Source organism: Neolamprologus multifasciatus, chromosome 15, assembly GCF_963576455.1.
Source record: "Neolamprologus multifasciatus chromosome 15, fNeoMul1.2, whole genome shotgun sequence".
Lineage (NCBI taxonomy): Eukaryota > Metazoa > Chordata > Actinopteri > Cichliformes > Cichlidae > Neolamprologus > Neolamprologus multifasciatus.
In genome coordinates, this window is record NC_140453.1 from 25,498,041 (window position 1) to 25,522,666 (window position 24,626).

The 24,626-nt window shown below is 38.3% G+C and overlaps 1 protein-coding gene across 1 annotated transcript; it reads left to right on the forward strand.

Annotated features, from left to right (window-relative positions):
- The first annotated feature begins 1,756 nt into the window (after positions 1-1,756).
- On the forward strand, positions 1,757-13,306 carry LOC146502193 (NLR family CARD domain-containing protein 3-like). The gene is made up of 4 exons (XM_085133337.1): positions 1,757-1,864; positions 3,929-4,000; positions 4,637-4,862; positions 5,057-13,306. The coding sequence occupies exons 1-4, from the start codon at positions 1,757-1,759 to the stop codon at positions 5,986-5,988; spliced, it is 1,338 nt and encodes a 445-aa protein (XP_084989463.1). The 3' UTR covers positions 5,989-13,306.
- The last annotated feature ends 11,320 nt before the right edge of the window (positions 13,307-24,626 follow it).

Sequence of the window (24,626 nt, forward strand, 5' to 3'; positions counted from 1 at the left end):
GGTTTCTGATAATCTGAGGTCAAATGATGACTGGATGTCTGAGCATTCCCTTTTTTCTTTTCCATTAAATTTTATATTAAATGTTTATTGTTGTCATGTCTGTGTGTAGGCAGGCAGGAAGAGAGGACCCAAAATGCAGGACTCACTGAGGCGGAAGTAACTCAAAACACACAGCTTTATTGCTGGTAAGAAGCAGAACAGAAAAACACTAACTAAACTGGAAGAACAGAATAACTAGGCAGGTAGGCTGGCTGGCAAACGGAACACACAGAGGAAGCGAGGGTGAACAGATGTTAACGACGCGACACAGAGTAGGGGAAGACACAGACACTAAATACAAGAGGTGAACGGAGCGAAGAGGAAACAGCTGGGAGGCACGGCTGACGCTGATTACACTGATGAGACAGGGAGAGCACAAAGCTGAACGCACTGACATAGGACACAGACCTATAAAATAAAACAGGAAGCACACAACAGACAGCGACACAGACTCGTAAACAGGCATAATGACGTCATGGACAGACAGAGGGACATACGGGCAGAGAAGAATAAGCACAGGCAACCTAAACCAAACATGAGGGCAAGATAACAAAACCTAAACCAGAAATAATCATCATCGTCATCATCATCAACATCATCATCATCGGATAACTAAAGAATCAGAATATAATTATAATCAAAACAGTATCACCAGAGAATAAGAACTAATCCACAATGCAAAAATAAACCAAAACATAAGAAACTCAAAATGCTGGGTCGAACCGACCCAGGACCGTGACAATTGTAATTACTATCTTTTTTGTGTGTCTGTCCTGTCGTTTGTACTGTCTGTCATACATAGTTATTGGTAAAGCCACTGTGCACAGTATATATATGCAAATTTATTTCAGTTTTACTAAATGCTGAGATGCGTTCAAATACTGAATATCTTTGAGATTTTATTTCTGTTTTGAAATGATTTAGGATTCAGTACGGTCATGTCAGAGGTCAGGTTTTGTGAAAATCTTGTGAGCGTGACAACTCACAAACAGTGTTTGGAAGGTTACTTTTAAAATGTATTCCACTACAGATTACAGAATACATGCCCCAAAATGTATTTTGTAATGTATTCTGTTACGTTACTCTGTCAGAGTAACGTATTCTGAATGCTTTGGATTACTTAATATATTATCAAGTTTTTTATAACTACATGAATGTAATATTGCCATGTAATTTATTACTATTACTGAAGGTTACTCACCATACCAATAGCAACTAGATTTGTAAATCTTAATATAAAATGAGTAACAGTAGGGTGGACATTAGGTAAGGCTGCACTTTTTGCAGCGATCTCGTATAGAAAACTATTTTGCGCATATATAAAACAGGTTCGTGGCTCCGAGCCATAGTAAAGGAACCCAAAGTCTGGGTCAACTTTGCTAGCGAGACACAGAGAGAGGCGTTGAAAGGCTGCTCCAACAGAACTTATTGTTTCAGAGGAAAACAAGAACACAGTGTAAAGTCGAGTCTTAATAGCTTACTTACAACTGGGCTCGTCAGGCACTCTTTTTGGCTGCAGTGGTTATTATTATATTTACATGCTTCCAGCTCCTGTTTCTGCTCAGTGACAACTCGTACTTTTCGACTCTCCTTTTTCTCCCTCCCTCGCTCACAGACACATAACGGGTATGGTAGTCCCTTCTCCCTACAGCACGGACTAGACTGCCCATGAGGCTACATTCTTTAGGGCTATGGGGTATCTGGGAGACGTTTTCTCATGGACTCCGGCTCCCAGAAGAGCCTCCTTCCCCCGACCGCTGCCGACAGTCTAGCAGCGAACTGCGGGCCGCAGCTCATTGCAGCTAATGGCTCTCCCATCACAACGGTTGGGGAAAGGTTGGTGACTGTTTGTTTTCATGGCTGGGATTTCCAGTGGAACTTTGTTGTAGCTCTGTACCTATCTTAGGTGCTGATTTTCTGTGTGCCCATGGACTGCTTGTCGATGTTTCTAACAGACGTTTAATTGATGCTCTCTCGTTTTCTTTGCTACCCTGTTTTACTCGGGCCACCGAGCCCCTGATTCGGGCTAATGTAGTGACCTCCGGATGTTGCTCTTCAGCGTCTGCTTTTAGAGTTTCCATCGCTGTCTGTCCCTAATTTTTCTTTTTTCTTTTTTTTTTTTATAATAATATCTTTATTTAAAAACAGTAGCACCTTTCAAGAACAAGCTACAATTTTCTTTACAAAGGCAAGAGCAGTGCACGACTGCATATCTCCTTCAAGGCTAAAAATGTTAGTGTAAAGCGTGAACTGAGTCTGAGTCTCCGGATATTTGGATGCGATCTATACTTAAAAACATTAAGATAATGTCTCCAAACAATTTCTAACCTTCTTTTTATTTCAAAGATTCTCCAAAGAGTAGTTGTCAAGCAGCTGGATGATGATCTAGAGGAGCATTATGCCTTTGAGGATTTATTCATCATAGCACTAAAACAGCTATAGTGAAGGTTACAAATCATCGTTTTATGGCCATTGACAGTGGACTCCTCTCTGTGCTTGTCCTGCTCGTCCTCAGTACAGCACACACAACTGATCCGAAATTACAAACTCAGACGCACCACTGGTGTAAAGGAAAATCCTCTGTTTTTGTTTGAATCCTACATATCTCATAAATTTAGTTTTGTTGATTTTTTTTTTGTGTGTGTGTCCCGTTTGGATCTTTAGCCATCAGAATTGTTGTCTTAAGGCCAAGAAAGATGCCAAGCGGATTTATTTTACCAAGTGGATCATCATGGCCTTGCCATATTGGTCCATTCGATTGACCTTTATTATAATTATGTACTTATTTTATTTTTGGTTGCTACAAACGGGACAGACATGACTGGGGGATAGGACAGGGAGAAAGAATGAAAGAAAGAGAGGGAGAGAAAGAAAAACAGAGGGGAGAAGAGATGGTGAGAAAGAGGGGAAGAAAGAAAGAAAAACAAACAAAACACCTGGATCACCTGTATGGAGAAAAAAAACAGAAGAGAAAGCAAACAAAAAAAGAGCAACATAATAAAAACAGCACCATCACAATAAACTAGCTAGCAGTAGATATCAGTAGATACTAAATATTATATGATATTGTGCAGCACGCAAGATAGACAGCGCACAATGTGCTTTGAGGCAGCAGCCAAGAAAGGTGTAGTCCGCATCTGTGAACACCCGTGTGTACACCTGTGTGCATACCTGTGTGGATCAGCATGCTTGTATTCCAAAGGTTTCTCCATGTAACGATCTGCTAGGGAGTGTGGGGAGCCATAGCCCCATCCCCCAGAGTATGAAGTAGGTATGGAGGAGATCCAGGCCCCAGATATCCAGAGGCCCCAGAGTACAAGGACCCGAGGAGGACCACCAAAAGGGGAGAACCATGCCACCCTCCTGGGAAGAGCTGAGTAGAGCCCCAAACGAGAGGTCACCCAGCAGCTACGGAGCAGAGGCCAGAGGGGGTTGCAGTGGCGTGCCCGTGGGCTCTGCCGGCAGCCAGCTGTGCCAGAGAGGACCGAGCTTCAGGCCCAGAGGCCAGAGGCCTGAGGGCATCCCATCCCCCGGAAGGGGCCCAGCCGGGCCACAGGCGCCAGGCCCCGCCAATCGGCCACCAGGAGTGAGCCGGTACATACATGGATGTAGCGTTTTCAGGTCCTGCACCATCAAACACATCTGGACTACGTATTTATGGTGAGTGGAAGTCTCGATTGTTTTCTAGAAGTAAAGTAATGAAACTTTATTTTATTATGTTCCAAAACCCCAGTTCCAAACCGTGACTTCCCTCCATAACAATAGACGCATTCCGCTCCCAACTCGTGGTGGCACACAAAAAAACACAGCTCAGCAGAATAATCCACTATAGCGAGGTCTTTAACACACATTAGTCAATGGCTGTACTTAATGGGTTTGACGCCGACAGGAGCTCAGCCACCCTCTTAAAGCCACTGCTCCTTACAACGGTAATCAGCTGGCCACGGATATCGAGCGACAGGTGTGGCTGCCTCCAGCGCAGGAATAATTCCTCCAGCAAACCAAAACGTGTGTATGTTATTTAAGCGGATGTAAATAACACACACACAAACACACACAGAGAGACTGAGTAACAGGAGAGAGATAACAGAACACAATAAATACATGAGCCTTGGACCCCTAGACCCAGGCCGTGACAACTGGGTACATTGTTTAGTTATGCCTGTATATAAATATAAATAATTTATTTGATTTTATTTTTATTATAACTTCAGCAGTTCAGTGTGGTGGTAGCACTGTTCCACTATCTGGCCAGCGGCTTTCTGTGTGAAGTTTTCCCTGTGTTTGTCTCTGGGTGCTCTGGCTTTCTCCCACAGTTCAAAGACATGCAGTTGTTGGGGTTAGGTTAATTTTATTCTAAATTGCCAATAAGTGTGAATGTTATCTGTCTCTCTGAGTTAGCCCTGGATCAAGGCACACACTGCCTCTCACCTCATGGAATCAGCTCCAGCTCCTCTGTGACTCAGATAAGCGGAAGAGGGAGGATGAATGGAAGCAACGAATAAATTCTGGCACATTAACTGTAGTGTATTATTACAAAGGCGTACATTTCTCATCAGTCTCAACTGAAGTTAAACAACATTTTTCTGGGTTCCAGATGTTGGAGGAAAACATTTTCCGTTTTGTGAAGAATGAGCTGAAAAAGATCCAGAACATTCTGAGTGCAGGTTACCCCAAAAATGCAGAGGATCTGAAGGAAAATGAGGAGGTGTTGGAATCTGACGAGGAGGAGAGGAAGAGTACCAGCGAGTCATTTCTGAGAATTACAGTGGATTTCCAGAAGCAAATGAAGCAGCAAGAGTTGGCTGACCGTCTGCAGCGCAGTAAGAGAATTTTAACACAATGGAAAGCAGAAAAAGAAGCAACAGAAAAAGTTGACATTTCAAACTCTGTTTGTATAAATTCTACGCATCTCCATCACATCTATGACGTTTTCTGGCAGAAACTGTTGATTTGCAACTGATGGGCTGAAAAGATTTAATGGACTGTGTTTTTAAAAAAAAGTTGACCTTTTATTAAGCTTTATTAACTTGTCATTGTTTTTATTTTGTAGGAACTCAGACTGCAAAGTGCCAGCGTCAAGTCAAGGCTAACCTAAAGAACAGGTTCCAGTGTGTTTTTGAGGGAATTGCTAAAGCAGGAAATGCAACTCTTCTGAATCAGATCTACACAGAGCTGTACATCACAGAGGGAGGGACTGCACAGGTTAATAATGAACATAAGGTCAGACAGATTGAAACAGCATCCAGGAAACCAGACAGACCAGAAACAACAATCAGACAAGAAGACATCTTTAAAACCTCACCTGTTAAAGATAAGCCAATCAGAACAGTGCTGACAAGTGGAGTGGCTGGCATTGGGAAAACAGTCCTAACACAGAAGTTCACTCTGGACTGGGCTGAAGTCAAATCCAACCAGGATATCCAGTTCATGTTTCCATTCACTTTCAGAGAGCTGAATGTGCTGAAAGAGAAAAAGTTCAGCTTGGTGGAACTTGTTCATAACTTCTTTCCTGAATCCAAAGAAGAAGATAGTGGCAGCTTTGAAGACTTCCAGGCTTTGTTCATCTTTGATGGTCTGGATGAGTGTCGACTTCCTCTGGACTTCCACAAAACTGAGACCCTGACTGATGTTACAGAGTCCACCTCAGTGGATGTGCTGCTGATAAACCTCATCAGGAGAAACCTGCTTCCTTCTGTAGCCAATCAGATCCCTCCTGACTGTGTTGACATGGTGACAGAGGTCAGAGGATTCACTGACCCACAGAAGGAGGAGTACTTTAAGCAGAGATTCAGAGATGAAGAAAAATCCAGCATGATCATCTCCCACATCAAGACATCACGAAGCCTGCACATCATGTGCCACATCCCAGTCTTCTGCTGGATCACAGCTACAGTTCTGGAGGATGTGCTGAAAACCAGAGAGGGAGGAAGCTACCCAAGACCCTGACTGAAATGTACACCCACTTCCTGGTGGTTCAGGCCAAAGTGAATAATGTGAAGTATGAAGAAGGAGCTGAAACAGATCCACACTGAAATAAAAAGAGTCGGAAGATGATCGAGTCTCTAGGGAAAATTGCTTTTGATCAGCTGCAGAAAGGAAACCTGATCTTCTATGAATCAGACCTGATAGAGTGTGGCATCAATATCACAGCAGCCAAAAGGGTCCAAGAGGTGCAGAGTCTTCACTGCAAACTAGAAACACTCCGGTAAGGATACAATTAATTAATGTTTAGATTTTGACTTATTTTAAAGGTTTTTCTTTAATGTTGTGTGATTTAATCATGATTCAATCTCAGTCTGTCAGGTTGTCTGGTAACAGAAAAAGGTTGCGCTCCTTTGGCCTCAGCTATTCATTCCAACTCATCCCATTTGAGAAAGCTAAGCAACAACAATCTCAAAGATCCAGTTTGTCAGGTTGTCAGGTCACAAATGAAGGCTGTGGTTGTTTAGCTTCAGCCATTAGCTCCAATCATTCTCATCTATGAAATCTGGACCTGAGCAACAAGAATCTGCTGGATTTAGGAGTCAAGCTGCTGTGGACTAAAAAGTCCACACTGTAAAATGGAAACTCTGAGGTCAGAATACAACTGTCTTAAATCAATCTTAATGTTCATCCAATGGTGCAGATGGTCAATAAGTGTAGGGTTTTCTTTACTTTCTGGTTGAATTTTATTTGTATTAACTCTAGTCTATCAGGTTGTCTGATCACAGACGAAGGGTTTGCTTCTCTGGCCTCAGCTCTTAGTTCTAACCCGTCTCACCTGAGAGAACTGGATCTGAGTTACAATCATCCAGGACACTTAGGAGTGGAACAGCTATGGGCTGGAGTAAAGGATTCACACTGGAGACTTGATGTTCTCAGGTACAGGAATATGACAAGATCTTAAAATTTCTTTTCACAGATGAACCACAGAGGTTTCCGAAGAATGAATCTACATCAAAAAAAGAAATTTATACTTTTCACATTTTTTGTGTAATATATTTCTTCTAAATAGATTGGTTAATGGTCATAATTATGTGCAACATGCATCTATAATGCAGAGTATTCTTTTGTGAACTTCGTCAATAATCCAGTGAAATACACTGGATTATTATCATGATACGGTTATAAGCAACACAACCAGGTTTCAAAAAAATGTAAAATGGAAACTGAGGTCAGGGTACAGACAGGGGCAATTTTAGCCCATTTTTGGGGGTGCTTCAGCAAAATGAATCAAAGCACCCGCAAAGATTTCCTACTTTTTTTTTTTTTTTTTACAATATTTGCTGTTTGTGTGACACACTGCTAAAAATATAAAAAGCATACAGTACTGTACTTGTTTGAGACGTAACATTTTAACAACAAGAGTATAGATAACCCCCTCCCCCCCTCCCAAAATGGTTTGTTCCAGTTCGCCTCTCCCCAGCTCTGGCTCTAGCGCTCTTGCTGCCAGAGCGATGGTGGCTGAGACGCAGCGGAGCGGAGGTGTAAGTGCCTGGCTTAAAACAGGATGTATTAGCTGAATTTAACCTTCAGTTAATCTTTATATAGTTAGGTAGGAGTCAGACCATGTTTCTTTTTAGCTGAAAAACATTACACCAAGTAACCTGCAGTGCTGAAAGCGTGTTTTCCGACAATGTTTGCTACCCTACAATCTGTCCTGCTCTGTAGTAAATTCAGCGACATTTGACCGTCCTGTTGCTCCCATTGAAATGTATACAGCCTATTTAAAATCTAAAACTTTAAATTGTCCGCAGCCTACTGTTGGTTACCACTGTCCTGTTTGAAATGGATACTAACTGACTGAATGCCCATTAACCTTATAACTCCTGTTGTGTGTGTGTGTGTGTGTGTGTGTGTGTGTATCAAATGATCCGTCAATCTTTTGGTTGAAAGTACACTGAGAGAGGACTTTTTGTTAGCGGTCTTAATAGAATTTATTTCATATTAATGTAATTTTTTATCTAATTGAATACAATCTATTTGTGTATGATTGTCAGTCCAAAGAGGGAGAGAGGAAAGATGGGAACATGAGGAGAAAGTACAAGGTCAGGAAGAACCAGGTAAGAAAACAGACAGGGAACAGAGACAGGCACAACAGAAACTGTTAAACTGACAAAGAGGAAAAACCTGATTTTACTCACACAATCTGGAAGTTGTGTTCTCCCTATATTAAAGCTGCTATACAGAATCTGCAAAACAAACTGGGTTGAAACATTTTTGACCCTCTTTAACAACATTCCAACATAACATTATCATTGATTGGGGAGATTAAAATTAATGATATATTTTTATGTGGTTCAGCCACAACTCTACTAAAACCTCAGCCAGTAATAGGTAGGCCAACTTTTGGACCGTCCAGTTATCTGTGTGCACCACATTTGCGCACTATCAGAAAGTGCCAAACAGCCCTGGTGGAGTGAGGAGCTGTAAAGAGAAGCAGAGTGCTCTGTTTATATTCTACAAGTGTTTTAAGCTTGTTTCCTTTGTGTGTATGTGTCCTTTTTCCAAAAGGACACATACACTTATCAGTGTTTCTCAAACGTTTTACAGTGTGTACCACCTGATAAAATGTCAAGCTCTCCCAAGTACCACTATGAAAGCATGAAAGTCATAAATCTTACAACACAAAATTAGTATTATTAAATTAGTAAAATTAGTATCTGCAGTAAAGATTTTTTCATGCATGGTATACATTCTACCAAAGGCAAAGTTGCCTTCATTTTTATATTCTTTTTTTAATATTTTGTAATAATTTATTTGTAATAATTGTGTGAATGCTGTAGGCATTCACACTATAGAGTTCCTGTTTCTCTTTATTCTTTATTGTGTGGATGCTTTAAGGCATCCACACTATTATTTTCCTGTTTCTCTTTATTATGTGAATGCTGTAGGCATTCACACTATTGAGTTCCTGTTTCTCTTTATTCTTTATTGTGTGGATGCTTTAAGGCATCCACACTATTGTTTTCCTGTTTCTCTTTATTCTTTATTATTGTGTGGATGCTTTAAGGCATCCACACTATTGTTTTCCTGTTTCTCTTTATTCTTTATTATTGTGTGGATGCTTTAAGGCATCCACACTATTGTTTTCCTGTTTCTCTTTATTCTTTATTGTGTGGATGCCCTCAAGGGCATCCACACTATTGAGTTCCTGTTTCTCTTTATTGTGTGGATGCTTTAAGGCATCCACACTATTGTTTTCCTGTTTCTCTTTATTGTGTGGATGCCCTCAAAGGCATCCACACTATTGAGTTCCTGTTTCTCTTTAAACTTTATTCTTTTTCAAGTTGCTCGCGTTTTTCGGCACTTAACTACTCCTTCAGTTTTCAGCCGATTTTCTCCATTCAAACTCTAAACTGTTCTGCTATTTCTGCTAATTCCAGCTATATCTTTTGGTGTTTATTACCATTATACTTTTTAAAATATTACACTTTTTTCCTTTTTTTTGTCCCATTGAAATGAATGGAAAACTTCCACAATTCTGCTAAAACTTGCTTGTTTTTCAAACTTAACTACTTCCTCATACTTTCACCTAGGAACTCCATTCAAACTTTAAAATGTTCTCAAATGATTGGGCTTTTCCTGTGTGATTCAGCTTTTTCATATCTGTTACCGTTTTCATTTAATGCCTCTTTAAGTTTTCAGTTGCAGCTTTGTGATTTTTCAGAAAATACATGCGTTGTTATGGTTGCTATGCAATTAACTCCGAGTGAGAGCTGGTGCTTCCTGAAGTTTCTCTTCATGTCCGAACAACTTCTTGCTACTCACTCAATTTTCACTCAACCTCCACAAATTATACATCAAAACGTAGGTATTTTTGCTGGCTTTCAGAAAATGTCACTATCACTGTTGTGGAAGTTACAGATTTTTATCAAATCGCCTCAGAGCAACACAAAGTCTTAAAACTCTCCATAGAAAGTCAATGGGGAGTCTGTTCAAAATCAGCGCTGGGACTCTCCAATGAGAGGCATTTTCAAATCGTCATATCTCCTTAACAAAGGAAAGTTAAGACATGAGGCTTGTGCCAATTCATCTTCAGACACTGCTGACACTCACGATCAGAGCAGTTTTTACAGTCATCTTACCGTTGAGTCATAAATTACGTTTGTTTGAGGGGTGGAAATCTGTCCTCCTCTCAGTTTTCAAACTCCGAAAATGAAGCCGTTTCTTCTCTCGTCATATCTCCGCGACGGTTGTACAAAGAGCAATGAAAATCGCAGTCAAAGTACACCAAAGTCCGCTGATTCACCCAGTGCAAGAATTATGCTTCTATCCCACCTAGTTTTTGAGTTACACGACGTTTTGTAACTCCAAAAAATGGCGTTTTTCGCCTCTCACCGCGATCTAATTCTGACTGCTCATCACCCTATTTTCCATGCGCCCGCTCTCTTTGCCAGTGGCGCAATTGGTAATGAAACGGATCTTCAGACCGAAGGTCGTGGGTTCGATTCCACCTTGTTCAACATTTTTTTTCACTACAAATTGATACACTATCACAGACCTGTAATTCATATTCATAATTTATTACAATTCCGCAAAGTTTTATGATTTTGGCAGTTTTTCTAATATGGACCTCAGATTCTTGTTAACGCTCCATGGCAGAAATACATACAAGTACACAGCCTGATGAAGCAGACAGAAGCAGTACCTCTGATTGGTTCAGCATTTTCACCTCTTATCAGCACAAATCTCAGCCTCTTCTGCTGTTTTTATTAGAATTTTAAGCTTTTTCACCGTTTTTCTGTTACGTGAGAACCAGTTTGGCTCAATGAGTAGCTGAAAAATGTCAGCCTCTTCTGCTCTTTCAGAAGAATTTCAGAGTTCAGCTTTTTCACTTGTTTTAAGCACAAATTTCAGTCTCTTTACCTCATTTCACAACAAAGTAGTTCTTCCTCTTCACCTCTTTTCTGCTAATTTAAGCTTCTGCTCCACAGTGCACATTTTTCTTCTTATCATATCTTTGCTTGTGACCAGAACTCATTTGGCTCAGAGGGTTGAGCAGCTGCCATGAGACCCGGAGGTTCGAATCCTACCTGTGACAGTTGCCGCACATGTTCCCTGCTTGCATGCGCAAATTCTGCTTATTCACCTCTTCTACAAAAATTTCGGCCTTTTCACCTCTTATTAGCACAAATCTCAGCTGTTTTCAGAAAAAACTCTTTTGAGCACAAATTCTGCTGATTCATCTCTTTTCAGCAGAATTTTTAATTTTTTCACCACTTTTGAGCACAAATCCCAGCTTTTTCAGCTGTTTTCAGCAAAAACCTCTTTTCAGCAGAAATTCTGCTGATTGAACTCTTTTCAGCAGAATTTTCACCTCTTTTCAGCACAAATTCTGCTTATTCACCTCTTTTCTGCAAAGTTTTCAGCCTTTTCACCTCCTCACCACCTTTCAACTTTTTCAGCTTTTTTCAGCAGACATCTTCAGCGTTAAGGCATCCACACAGCATTTTCGCAGGAAATGCAAATTTTTCTAGTTCTTTATTATTATTGTGTGGATGCTTTAAGGCATCCACACTATTGTTTTCCTGTTTCTCTTTATTCTTTATTATTATTGTGTGGATGCCCTCAAAGGCATCCACACTATTGAGTTCCTGTTTCTCTTTAAACTTTATTCTTTTTCAAGTTGCTCGTGTTTTTCGGCACTTAACTACTCCTTCAGTTTTCAGCCGATTTTCTCAGTTCAAACTCTAAACTGTTCTGCTATTTCTGCTAATTCCAGCTATATCTTTTGGTGTTTATTACTATTATACTTTTTAAAATATTACACTTTTTTCCTTTTTTTTGTCCCATTGAAATGAATGGAAAACTTCCACAATTCTGCTAAAACTTGCTTGTTTTTGAAACTTAACTACATGCTCATACTTTCACCTAGGAACTCCATTCAAACTTTAAAATGTTCTCAAATGATTGGGCTTTTCCTGTGTGATTCAGCTTTTTCATATCTGTTACCGTTTTCATTTAATGCCTCTTTAAGTTTTCAGTTGCAGCTTTGTGATTTTTCAGAAAATACATGCGTTGTTATGGTTGCTATGCAATTAACTCCGAGTGAGAGCTGGTGCTTCCTGAAGTTTCTCTTCATGTCCGAACAACTTCTTGCTACTCACTCAATTTTCACTCAACCTCCACAAATTATACATCAAAACGTAGGTATTTTTGCTGGCTTTCAGAAAATGTCACTATCACTGTTGTGGAAGTTACAGATTTTTATCAAATCGCCTCAGAGCAACACAAAGTCTTAAAACTCTCCATAGAAAGTCAATGGGGAGTCTGTTCAAAATCAGCGCTGGGACTCTCCAATGAGAGGCATTTTCAAATCGTCATATCTCCTTAACAAAGCAAAGTTAAGACATGAGGCTTGTGCCAATTCATCTTCAGACACTGCTGACACTCACGATCGGAGCAGTTTTTACAGTCATCTTACCGTTGAGTCAGAAATTACGTTTTTTGAGGGGTGGAAATCTGTCCTCCTCTCAGTTTTCAAACTCCGAAAATGAAGCCGTTTCTTCTCTCGTCATATCTCCGCGACGGTTGTACAAAGAGCTATGAAAATCGCAGTCAAAGTACACCAAAGTCCGCTGATTCACCCAGTACAAGAATTATGTTTCTAGTCCACCTAGTTTTTGAGTTACACGGCGTTTTGTAACTCCAAAAAACGGCGTTTTTCGCCTCTCACCGCGAGCTAATTCTGACTGCTCATCACCCTGTTTTCCAGTCACCTGCTCTCTTTCCCAGTGGCGCAGTTGGTAATGACACGGGTCTGCAACCAAAAGGTCGTGGGTTCGATTCAACCTTGGTCAACATTTTTTTTGCCCTACAAATTAATACACTATCACAGACAAGTAATTCATATTCATCATTTATTATAATTCAGCAAACTTTTATGATTTTAGCAGCTTTTTTGCCAAATCATGGTTTTTGTGCCAAATCATAACAGTTGTTTTATGTTATAGTATTACTACTAAGTGGAGGAATTTCTGTCATGTTACAGTATATGTGCTGATTACAGTATTTCTATATTATATTTCTCTTTCTAAATATAGCATTTCTGCTATATAATTGTATTTCTGCTATGTTATAATATTTGTGTTAAACCAGAGTATTTGTGCTGAAACATAGTATTTCTGCCAAATGATAGTATTTCTGTCAAATTATAGTATTTGTGCTAAAACATAGTATTCATTTAAAATTACAATATTCATAGTTCATCACAGTGTCTCTGGTAAATCACAGTATTTCTGCTATGTTGTACTATTTTTCTAAATCATAGTGTTTCCGTAATGTTTAAGTATTTTTGGCTAAATATATTCTTTCTGTTATCTTATACTATTTCTCCTAAATTCTTGTATATTTGAGAAGTTATCATGTTTCTGCTAAGTTACAATATTTCTGCCAAGTTCTGCTATGCTATTGTATTTCTGCCAAGTATTATGTTTCCTCTAAGATATTGCAGTTCTCCTAAGTTATTACTTTTTAGCAAAGTTCCTTTGCTTCTGCAAAGTTTTTACAATTTCTGCAACTTTTCAGCTTTTTCAGCTAGTTTTTGCAGACAGCTTCAGCTTTAAAGCATCCACACTGCATTTTCGCAGGAAATGCAAATTTTTCTAGTTGTGTGGATGCTTTAAGGCATCCACACTATTGTTTTCCTGTTTCTCTTTATTCTTTATTATTGTGTGGATGCTTTAAGGCATCCACACTATTGTTTTCCTGTTTCTCTTTATTCTTTATTGTGTGGATGCTTTAAGGCATCCACACTATTGAGTTCCTGTTTCTCTTTATTCTTTATTATTATTATTCTTCAAGTTGCTTCCGTACGTTTTTCGCCGTAGAACTACTTCCACAATTTTTATGCTATTTTCACCATTCAAATTTTAAACTATTCTGCTATTTCTGCTAATTTGCGCAATATCTTTTGGTATTTTTTGCTATTATACTTTTTAAAATATTAAGCTTTTTATGCAATTTTTTGTCCCATTGAAATTAATGTAAAACTTCCAAAATTCTGCTAAATTTTGCTTGTTTTTGAAACTTAACTACTTCCTCATACTTTCACGTAGAACAACCATTCAAATTTTAAAATGTTCACAAATCATTGGGCTATTCATGTATATTTCAACTTTTTCATATCTGTTACCGTTTTCATCTTATCCCTCTTAAGTTTAGAGTTGCAAATTGTGATTTTTCACAAAATACATGCGTTGTTATGGTTGCTATGCACTTGGCTTTCAGTGTGGTACTGTAAGTTTCGCAGTCTTCTCTTCATGTCCGAACAACTTCTTGCTACTTGCTCAATTTTACTCAACTTCCACAAATTATACATCAAAACGTAGGTATTTTTGCTGGCTTTCAGAAATTGTCACTATCATTGTTGTGGGATTTATAGAATTTTGGCAAATCTCCTCAGACCAACACAAACTCTGAAAACTCTCCATAGAAAGTCAATAGAGAGTTTGTTCAAAATCACCGCTTGATTTCTGTAATGAGAGTCATATTCGAATCGCCATATCTCCTTAACGAAGCGAAGTCAAGACATGAGGCTTGTGCCAATATATCTTCAGACACTCCTGACGCTCACAATTTAAAAAGTTTTTTCTCACCTATTACCATTTGGCCATGAATTAGACTTGTTTGAGGGTAGGAAATTCGTTCTTCGCTCAGATTTCTTCAGATTTCAAACTCTGGAAATGAGCCACTTTTTTCTCTCGTCATATCTTTTTGATAGATTTCCACAAAGACCTGAAAATTTCCATGGTTGTTCACCAAAGCCTGCTGTCTCTTACGGTGAAAGAATGATATCGATACTCCAAATAGATTTAGAGTTACAAAGCGCTGTTTGAGGGCAAGTCAAGGCAGTTTTCGCTTAGCCTCTACTCAGTTATGGTGCATTACAAGTCAAATATCTTTAATAATTCATATTTTAATGATAAATTGTCAACACTTGAAGATTCCCCCATCTCTTCTGAACAAAACGGTGTAAGAATGACCGTTCTAGCCCCTACGGTTAGGAAATTATGCCCATTTGTTTGTAGGGTAGTCGTCACTAATGAGAAATAGACTGCAAAATCCTGTCTCTCTGCTGCGTGTGTAAAAACGGCTGCAGCTGTTTTGGCGGGAAAAATGTAGACAGCCTCTCTGATTGGTGGATTCAAATTTAGCAGCTCCCAGGCTGCTTGACTGGCCTAAAAACTTGCTTCTCTCTCTTTCTGTGTGTGTTATAGTATTTCTAAATTATAGTATTTCTGCTTTTTATAATATTTCTGCTAAATTATAGTATTTCTGCTTTTTATAATATTTCTGCTTTTTATAGTATTTGAGCTTAATATAGTATTTCTGCTTTTAATAGGATTTGTGCTTAATATAGTATTTCTGCTAAATTATAGTATTTCTGCTTATTATAGTATTTCTGATTTTTTTATAGTATTTCTGCTAAATTATAGTATTTCTGCTAAATTATAGTATTTGTGCTTAATATAGTATTTCTGCTAAAATATAGTATTTCTGCTTAATATAATATTTCTGCTTTTTATAGTATTTGTGCTAAAACATAGTATTTCTACTAAATGTAGTATTTATGCTTAATCATACTATTTCTATATATTACTGCCAGGTCCCCAGGCAGCCAATCCTCTGTGAGGACTGAGACATTCAAATTCACAAATCAGAGCCTGCATGGCTTCCCAGCCAGCCAATCATATCTGAGGGCTCAGGCATTCAAATTTGCATATTGGGGCCTGCAAAAATCCTGTCTCTCTGCTGCATGTGTAAAAACGGCTGCACCTGTTTTGGCGGGGAAAAGTACACAGCCTCTCTGATTGGTGGATTCAAATTTAGCAGCTCCCAGGCTGCTTGACTGACCTAAAAGCTTGCTTCTCTCTCTTTCTGTGTTGTGTTATAGTATTTCTAAATTATAGTATTTCTGCTTTTTATAGTATTTCTGCTAAATTATAGTATTTCTGCTAAATTATAGTATTTCTGCTTTTTATAGGATTTCTGCTTTTTATATGATTTGTGCTTAATATAGTATTTCTGCTTTTTACAGTATTTGTGCTTAATATAGTATTTCTGCTAAATTATAGTGTTTCTGCTTTTTATAGGATTTGTGCTTAATATAGTATTTGTGCTTTATATAGTATTTCTGCTTAATATAGTATTTCTGCTTAATATAGTATTTCTGCTAAATTATAGTATTTCTACTTTTTAAGGTATGTCTGCTTTTATAGTATTTCTACTTTTATAGTATTTGTGCTTAATATAGTATTTGTGCTAAAACATAGTATTTCTACTAAATGTAGTATTTATGCTTAATCATACTATTTCATACTATTTCTAAGTTATCATGTTTCTGGTAAGTTACAATATTTCTGCTAAGTTCTGCTATGCTATTGTATTTCTGCCAAGTATTATGTTTCCTCTAAGATATTGCAGTTCTGCTAAGTTATTACATTTTAGCAAAGTTCCTTTGCTTCTGCAAAGTTTTTACAATTTCTGCAACTTTTCAGCTAGTTTTTACAGACAGCTTCAGCTTTAAAGCAATTCAGAATTCATATGGTTACAACCAATATGTATTAGAATAAAAGAAACAAATGTGCAATGAACATGTCAGGAGTCGCTGTTAAAAAGTCTTATGGCAGTGGGGTTAAGGGACCTCCTGAACCTCTTGAGTCCTGCAGTGGAGTGAGATGAGCCTCTGCAGCCACTGTCCTGTGAGGATGCTTAGGCGATCACCAACACCAGCTCCTTGGCGTTGGTGTTCAGAAGAAGACTGTTCTTATTACTGCAGTCAGTTAAATAAATCTATCATAATACAGTACATTTTAACATAATGACCTTATGTTTATTTATGTATTTTAACCATTATTTCAAATTCAAAGAATCCTGTTTGAAACATTTATTAAACTTATAGAATTAAATTTCTGCTAGTTGTTTTTTGTTGCAAAAAAATCTAGTATAATAATATTTAAATTTACATATATTTTTCACGTTTTCAATGTCAATTTTGTGTAATTGCGAAGTTTCCCACTACCCGTGAATGCCTCTTTTTTTACGTCTCTGGCTGACTCCTGAATCTCCGCCCACTCTCTGCTATATCCCTGCCGGTAAGCTCTGCTTCTTTGTCTCTCTTCTCTGAAATGAAATGTCTATAAGCTGTTATAGTGATTTACCCAGTTGTTAGTGACTTATAAAGCCAGTCGAAGTATAAGTCATGTTAAAGTAACACAATGACTGCTTTTTTAGTGAAACGTTGTAATTTTAGTATTTAAAAGGAGTGTTTGGTATGCTAGCCCTAACAACCTAAGCGCTAACGCCTAGCCTAGCTGCTATAGGCCCAGTGTGAAATTAATATGATTCATTTGATTGTTTAATACAGTTACTGTGTTGTATTTAGTTCATTCGGTGTGTTAGTGTTTCTGAGTCTCTTAGGGAAGCTGAAGTTAGTTCTCCTCTTCACAAATCAGTCAGTTAAAACGGCCTCAGTCTTTATGTCGTAAGGTAATGAGCCACCATTTTAGAACCACTGATTAGCTGCTGAAGCTGCAGGGTCGGCAACTTCAAAGGAGCCATTTTACCGCCATTAGCTGTGTCACAAAACGTCGGCTGCATCCTTCGGAGGACCCGGCCTTCGCGGTCTACCTGGGCCGGGTCCTTCAAAGACCGAGAAGGCCGGAAGCGCGAGGCTGTGAAATGGGACGTCTAGCCTTAAGATTTGCGTCACCGCTGTCTCGTTTAATAAACTCGGCCGTCTGCTCCTTGCTATTTAAAATATAACAGGACACTGGCGTAAATTCTCGACCATTTAACGTTTATTGAGCTGTGTGAAAATCCCGGAGGAACCCATCCGATGGATTAATAAAGCTTTATTTAATCTAATAATCTAATAATCTAATAACTTTGATCTCAGCCAAACCGATTCACTCCAGAACAAATAAAACACCGAAAAAAGGCAAACAATTACATTTTAAGTTATCCAAGTGACTTATATATCATGTTTAACCTGAGTAGTGAAAGAGTGGGGGTCTGAAAACGATGCAGCCGGGAGTCCGCTGCTCTCGCCGGCTGGAGTGACCATTGAACCCCCCCCCCCCCCCCCGGCTTGCTGTCGAGCCGGTGGGGTGACAGACGTCTCCGAAAACGTCGGCACACAAATATGCGATGTCTTGATAAACCAAGCAGATATTTGTAATTTACACCGTTACTTTCTCGCCTTAAAATATGTTAAAAGTTTATTTTGTGGCCCAGAAAGATTAATAAGAGTAATTTTAAAACTTAGTAGCGGCCGCCATTGTTGGCAGCTGAAATTTGGCTGGGCCTCGCTATGAATTCTGGGATATGGTGGGCCACGAAGGACACACCCAACCCATCCTTCAAATTCGGGGAAATGAAGGACGCATTTGTCGGCCGAATTTGAAGGAGTCGACGAATTGGGACAGCCTTCGTCGCCTGGCTGTGACGTAATCGGCCTTCAAATGCGGTCTCCGGAGGATGCAGCCAACGTTTTGGGACACAGCCGGGGAGAAAAAGAGTCACGTGCCTGTGCCGGTGTTTGTGTTGTGGGTTAATTAACAGAAGGGAGAGAGAGAGTGAGGATAAAACACATAATATAAGAATAATAACATCTCTTAACAAGAAGTTTTTTTTAATTAATTAATTTTAGTTTTTTAGTTAAATTTTAAGAACTGTTTAACAAACACTTGTTTGTGCAGGTTGGTTTTTTAAATAAAACCTACACCTGCAGCTCTGTTTAACTTCTGACTTTGTAAAAAATTAATGAAATATAAAAAAGGCCACCTTCAAATAAATAAAATGCAGCAGTGCACCATTAATATTATAAATATGATATGTAGATATTTAAAACAACAGCATATTAAATGATACTAAATGATACTGTGTGCAGGTGATAATATTTTTAGGAAGCATAATTTGAATGCAGACCAACTCAAATGTTGAAGCCTACAAATATATCATCCAAGCTTTCATGTATGATTGTTCATGCTCTGAAATTGTGATGTCTGAATTTGATAAAGTGTGCATTGCTAGGTGTAGCAAATCATTGCTTATTAAATCGACTGTGTTATCTATTAGCACCAAACTAATAGAGCTATCACATAACTGAGAAACGTGTGTCGCTTATTACAAATGGATGAAACCACATTTTACCTTAATAAAGACAGTAATCTTTAATAAGGTGTAGAAAAAAGAGGTGAGTTGTTTGTTGCTGTGGTAAACAAAGAAGTGTACTGAATCTTTTGGACTACACAGAGTGATGTAGTATTGACTGTGATGCTGATTTGAGTTGTCTCATTCTGTGTTTTTGTGCTTTGTCTTTTGTTACACAGAGTGAAAGAGATCTTTGGTTTTGCCTTTACTGGTAAGTAAACAGTGATTGTAACTGAAGCAGTATGAACCTGGCATTGCGTAGCACATTTGGCAACTTACATACAGTAGTATGACTTTTTGTGATATGTTTCCATTTACTGATGGGCAAAAACACAAAGTCAGGATTTATTACGTGTAGCAGCAAAGCCCCCACACAGGACCTCTGACTGTCCCTGAAAATGTCCCTGAAGTTTAATAGCCCATTTATGTATGATTTCAATTTCTTATGACTTATCAAATCCAAACATAGCTAAATGTCAGTTGTTCATTTTCTCCTTATGTTTGTGGATTTAAGTAGCAGACAAAACAATGAAAGTGTTTTAGGGGAGTCAGTATAAGTGGTTGCTCAAACACTTAAGAGCTGCAGAGGTATTGATCTATATTGTCTCTCAAATTCTGCTGATGTATTACATTAAAGTCAGAACACTGTAGAAGTATTTTGCCTGACTCGGTATAAGTAATAGCTTTAACAGTTAAGCAATAATGAAAACGAAGAGAACCAGAGGTGTGAGTGGACATTGTTAGGTACATTACAGCCATTATGTCGAATTAGTTTATTACTTATTTAGTGAATATAATGTGTTTTAAAATTAAATAGAAATGTTGCCAAAAAGGGACATTGCAACATACATAATTATTCCTAGCAACTGGTACAATGAAAGGAATTTTAAGTTTAATATTTTAAGACATTTAATTTCACAAAACATTCTGCACCTCTTTTATTGTAACATGTCAGTATTTACATGTATTTTAGGATTTGCATATTCATATCAGACTAACCAAAACATGATGAGGTTTTCTGTTGCTTCTGATTAAAATAATTACTTTGTATTTAATGTTTTTAACCTGAAAGGACATTAAAAGTTTTGGTTTTTCAGACTTTATTAGCTCTGACCTGTTGTAAGAGCCACAAGGCTTCTGTGTAGGAAATATTTGGTGTGTCCTGCACTTGTGCCAACAAATATTGGTGCCTGTTCTTTGCATTTCTGTAGTAATAATGCTTTTATTACACATGCTATAGCCATGTGAGACACTGCAGTTCAATTATCTCCTCTTTAGACTACAGTAAACTTAAAAAAGCTTAAAGTAATTGAGGATTTTACTAGTTAATTTGTGTCAGAGTGAATTGGATTGTGTGTGAAGAGGCTCTACAGTCTGAATCATCAAACAGTGATCTGATGTATTGTTTCCTTTCTCTAGACTGCTGATCTGATCGTCTCAAGTCTGGTAAGTAAAGGTTTTTCTGAGGTGCAGTGCTGGGAAATGTTTCTCATTATAGGAGATTCAGTGTAGTGCTGTGAGTGAGCACAGCTATTGGTGATCATCAAAAGTCAAAAGTGCTAAGTTTATTGTAGATTTAGCGGAGTGTGTATTAAACATGCCCCATATTTGACTGAAAAATGTAGAAACTGCTGTATAGGAGTCATCTGTCTCCAAATTTTTCATTTTGCCAAAAGTCATACTGAGTAAATTATTTTTTACTTTTATGTTAACGGCTCCCCAGACATTATGATATACTGTTGTACCAGGTAAGTAAACACAGAAACGGGAATTTGAGACCTTTGGGCATTTAGGAACATGTGAGTTGAGTGCATGTGAAGTGTTTAAAGCAGGTGGTCTGAAACTGTCTGCTCTAACTTCATTGTGTGGGTTTAGCTTGACCATATAATGTTTATAGTAAGTTACTGTAGCACCACATCTTGGTTTACAGACTCTGTTTGTTTTTATTGTGTTAATAGAATGCAAAAATGTCCTTAGAAATGTTCCACCACCATATGTTAAACATTTTCATTCAGTTGAATCTAATAATGTACTGTACAACTCTTCAGTGTGTAATGATATATATGTTCTGTATTTTTCGGACTTTAAGGCGCACTAAATTCTAAGGCACATTAAGCCAAACAAAACAGATAAGTCAAACTTTATTCAACTCATTTACAATAACTCTCAAAATTGTTCAGTTGTAAGACATAAAATACAGAACAATACACTAACTTTTCAGGATTTGTGGATTGATGAATGTGGATTAATCAGTTTGAAATCTGCTTCATAAGCATGGCTCTCAACAGGTGCCAGGCCCTTATACACACACACCATATTATGTTGAAGCACAGTACGAATTACTCTACGAGGGTGCTGACTATGGTAGCCATGCTCCATCAATACATCAAGTGGTGCTGCTTTGTAGCTTACCAAAGTCATACTAAAACATTTGACAGATTTTTGAGTGCCGTGTACCACATAGAATTGGTTTGAAATCAGTAAGCACAACCATACATAAGGTGCACTGTCTCTTTTTGAGAAAATTAAAGGCTTTTAAATGTGCCTTATAGTCTGAAAAATACGGTAAAGCCAGGTTTATTGGAAGTGTGTCTAATTCCACTTTCTTTCTGTCTTACAGGTGACCTGTTGGCGAAAACCCTCTCCCTCTATCATTAACAAGCAATTCAGTCTGTCCTATCACTCTCCCTCTCCCTGCTCCATCTTTTTTGACAAGCCATTCTATCTTCTATCATTCTCCGCCATGAACTCTATCTAATTTGACAAGCTTGAACCTGAGTTGAAACGCAATCCTGTGACTTGAAATCAAGTTTTACCAGAATCTAAGTTTTTGGAATTGAAGTTACCAGAACTTCGTCAATCTGTTTTCAGAATTCTGAGAGATCTCCGCTCTCACTGCTCCATCTTTCCTGTCGTTAAACTCTCTCACATCCAGTCATTTTGCTGGAAATCACAAGTAGAAAGTTAAAATTACAGTAGTAGAATTACAGTACAGTAGAACTCACAGTAGAAACTACTTACAAAGCCCTACATTTGTCATTTTAATTTTGCATTACACTTTGGAATAAACATTGATTGGCTGTTTGGCTTAGAGGTGCAATTACTTTGATAAATTATATAAAATATACACCTCTTCTTAAAGGTTTATTTGTAATAAGACAATCTGGTTATTTTGTAATTTATACATACAGACTGCTGTATTTACATAAATATTAAATTAGATTCAAATACATTTTTCAAGTCTGTTTCATTGACTATAACATTTGACTACAAGTTTAAACTATTATTATTTAAGGACAAACCCTTTTTTTGTCACTCAGTGTAAGTATTCAGTTACAATTGTCATCTAGAGGCTGCCCTGAGAACCCAGACTTCCTGTTTCCTGACTGCTGCAGAACATCCAGCTGAAGAATCCTCATCGCCTGTCATCTGATCACCACACCATCACAGCTCCTTATATTTGCTTTAAATTTTAGATATCTGAAAGATTTACACAAATTCTACTTAAAAGCTAAGAATTTTATTATACCCTGTTTATTGTTGAGATTTATTCTGCATATTACTTTACAGAAGTATAGACCTATTCATTAACCAGTCTGGTTAAAAAAATAGAAGTAATAATATACAGTTTTTGAAAAAGCTACAATAAAACTGTTTTTAAAGAACTTTCAATAACCTTTATATTGAGTTTGTATTTAAGTCAGCCTTTTACATCAATTACATAGTTATAAGAACACTTTACCATTTGTATAGTTTTACATTTCTCCATTTCATAGAAACTTGAGTAGTCATTCGTTTTTCAGTGTTTACTGGTTGAGTTTTGTTTACATTTGTGTATAAATACATATAAGGGCCAGTTTGTACTTGCACAAAATGCCAAGGAAAGGTCAAAGGTCACAGTCCCAGAAGCTTAGATGGCAAAAGGAGAAGGAACAGGTAAATGTTTCTCAGATTGGTGAGCAGGTAAAGGTGTCTGTTACAACTATTCCCAGTCCAGAAGTGCAGAGCAGCGTTCAGACAGCCGCAGTGTCTTATGCAGATGTGGTAAAGAGAGGTGTTCGCTCAGTATCTGTGCCAAACGCTAAAGTACAGCAGATAATCCAGACTGAACCCCAGGTAACTGTGCAAACGCAGCATGATGGAGAAGCTCCAGGACCGTCTCATGTACAGGTTACAAACAGTGAAAGTCGTCCACGAGTGAGTAGCATCTGTGCCTCCCGAAGCCAGGCTTCTCCTAGGTATGGAAAGTACCGGAATCAGCAATGCATGGCTAACAGTTTGGTTTTCCTGTCATTCTTACACGAGGATGAATTCATTACCAGAGCAGATCTTAACCGTGTGTTGGACAAAGGCCATGCCGTGTATTCAGATGCCAGAAAGAGGTTTGTGAACAGCGTGTTTCTAGCCTGTGATGAGCTTCCCACAGTGGTCACCAGCCGCAGACACGAGTATCAAGTGGACATGTCTCAGTTTGCTCGTTATGGCACATTTGACGGTACAGATCATCTTCCGAGCAGTTCAGTTTGCAGGCTGACTTCAGGTGAATATGCATACTTTGACCCTCACCCACGTAAGTCTACAGGAATGCCCATGTCGCTAGGTGTAAGTGGTGGAACTGCAGTTATGTTAAAATTCACAGTTCTTAACGACATGATTGACAGGATCAAACATTTGTACCGAATGTTTAGCATCGCACCAACCTGCACTTATGAGCTACAGCCTGTTGAGTTCCACAGTGAAAACGTTGCTGACCAAAGAAATGCTGATGAAAACAGACAAACAGCTACAACTGTTCCAGCTTTAAATGAACCTGAATTTGAAACCCCAAAATCCATTGAGCAGACACAGAAAACTGTGGCCGACACTTTAGCTACTGAAGTGATGTCATCCAGAGTGGATTATTCAAATGAGCCAGCTGCTGAGCTGAACAATCGTCCTTCTGATTATTTGGAAATAGAAACCTCTGCATCTTCTGTAAGAGACACTCAGGTAACAAATGATTCTGTTCCTCAGAATGATTTAAACACTGCCTCCTGTTTAACTAAGACAACAGAGGAACTCTCACATAAACTGTTGAAGCTTAATAAACAGGAAAGGAGAAAGATTAGGAGACGACTATTGGTCCAAGAAAAACTACCACAGAGAAAGGAAAATGAGAAAAAGAAAGAAAGACAGATGTACACTTTTGATGAAAGCTTTAAGGCAAAGAAAAAAGATTCTAGTAGAAAGTCTCATGATTCTGATCACAGTAAGAAAAAGAGTGTGTACAAAAATAATCTGTATAAACTCAATGCTACATATAGAGAGAAACAGAGAGAACATTTTAGAAAAATCTATAGAGATAGTGCTAAAATTAGAGAGAGAAAAAGAGAACGTGTCATAAGGATGTATAAAGAAGATTCTTCATTCAGAGAAAAGCAGAAGGAACGTATAACAAGAACATACAG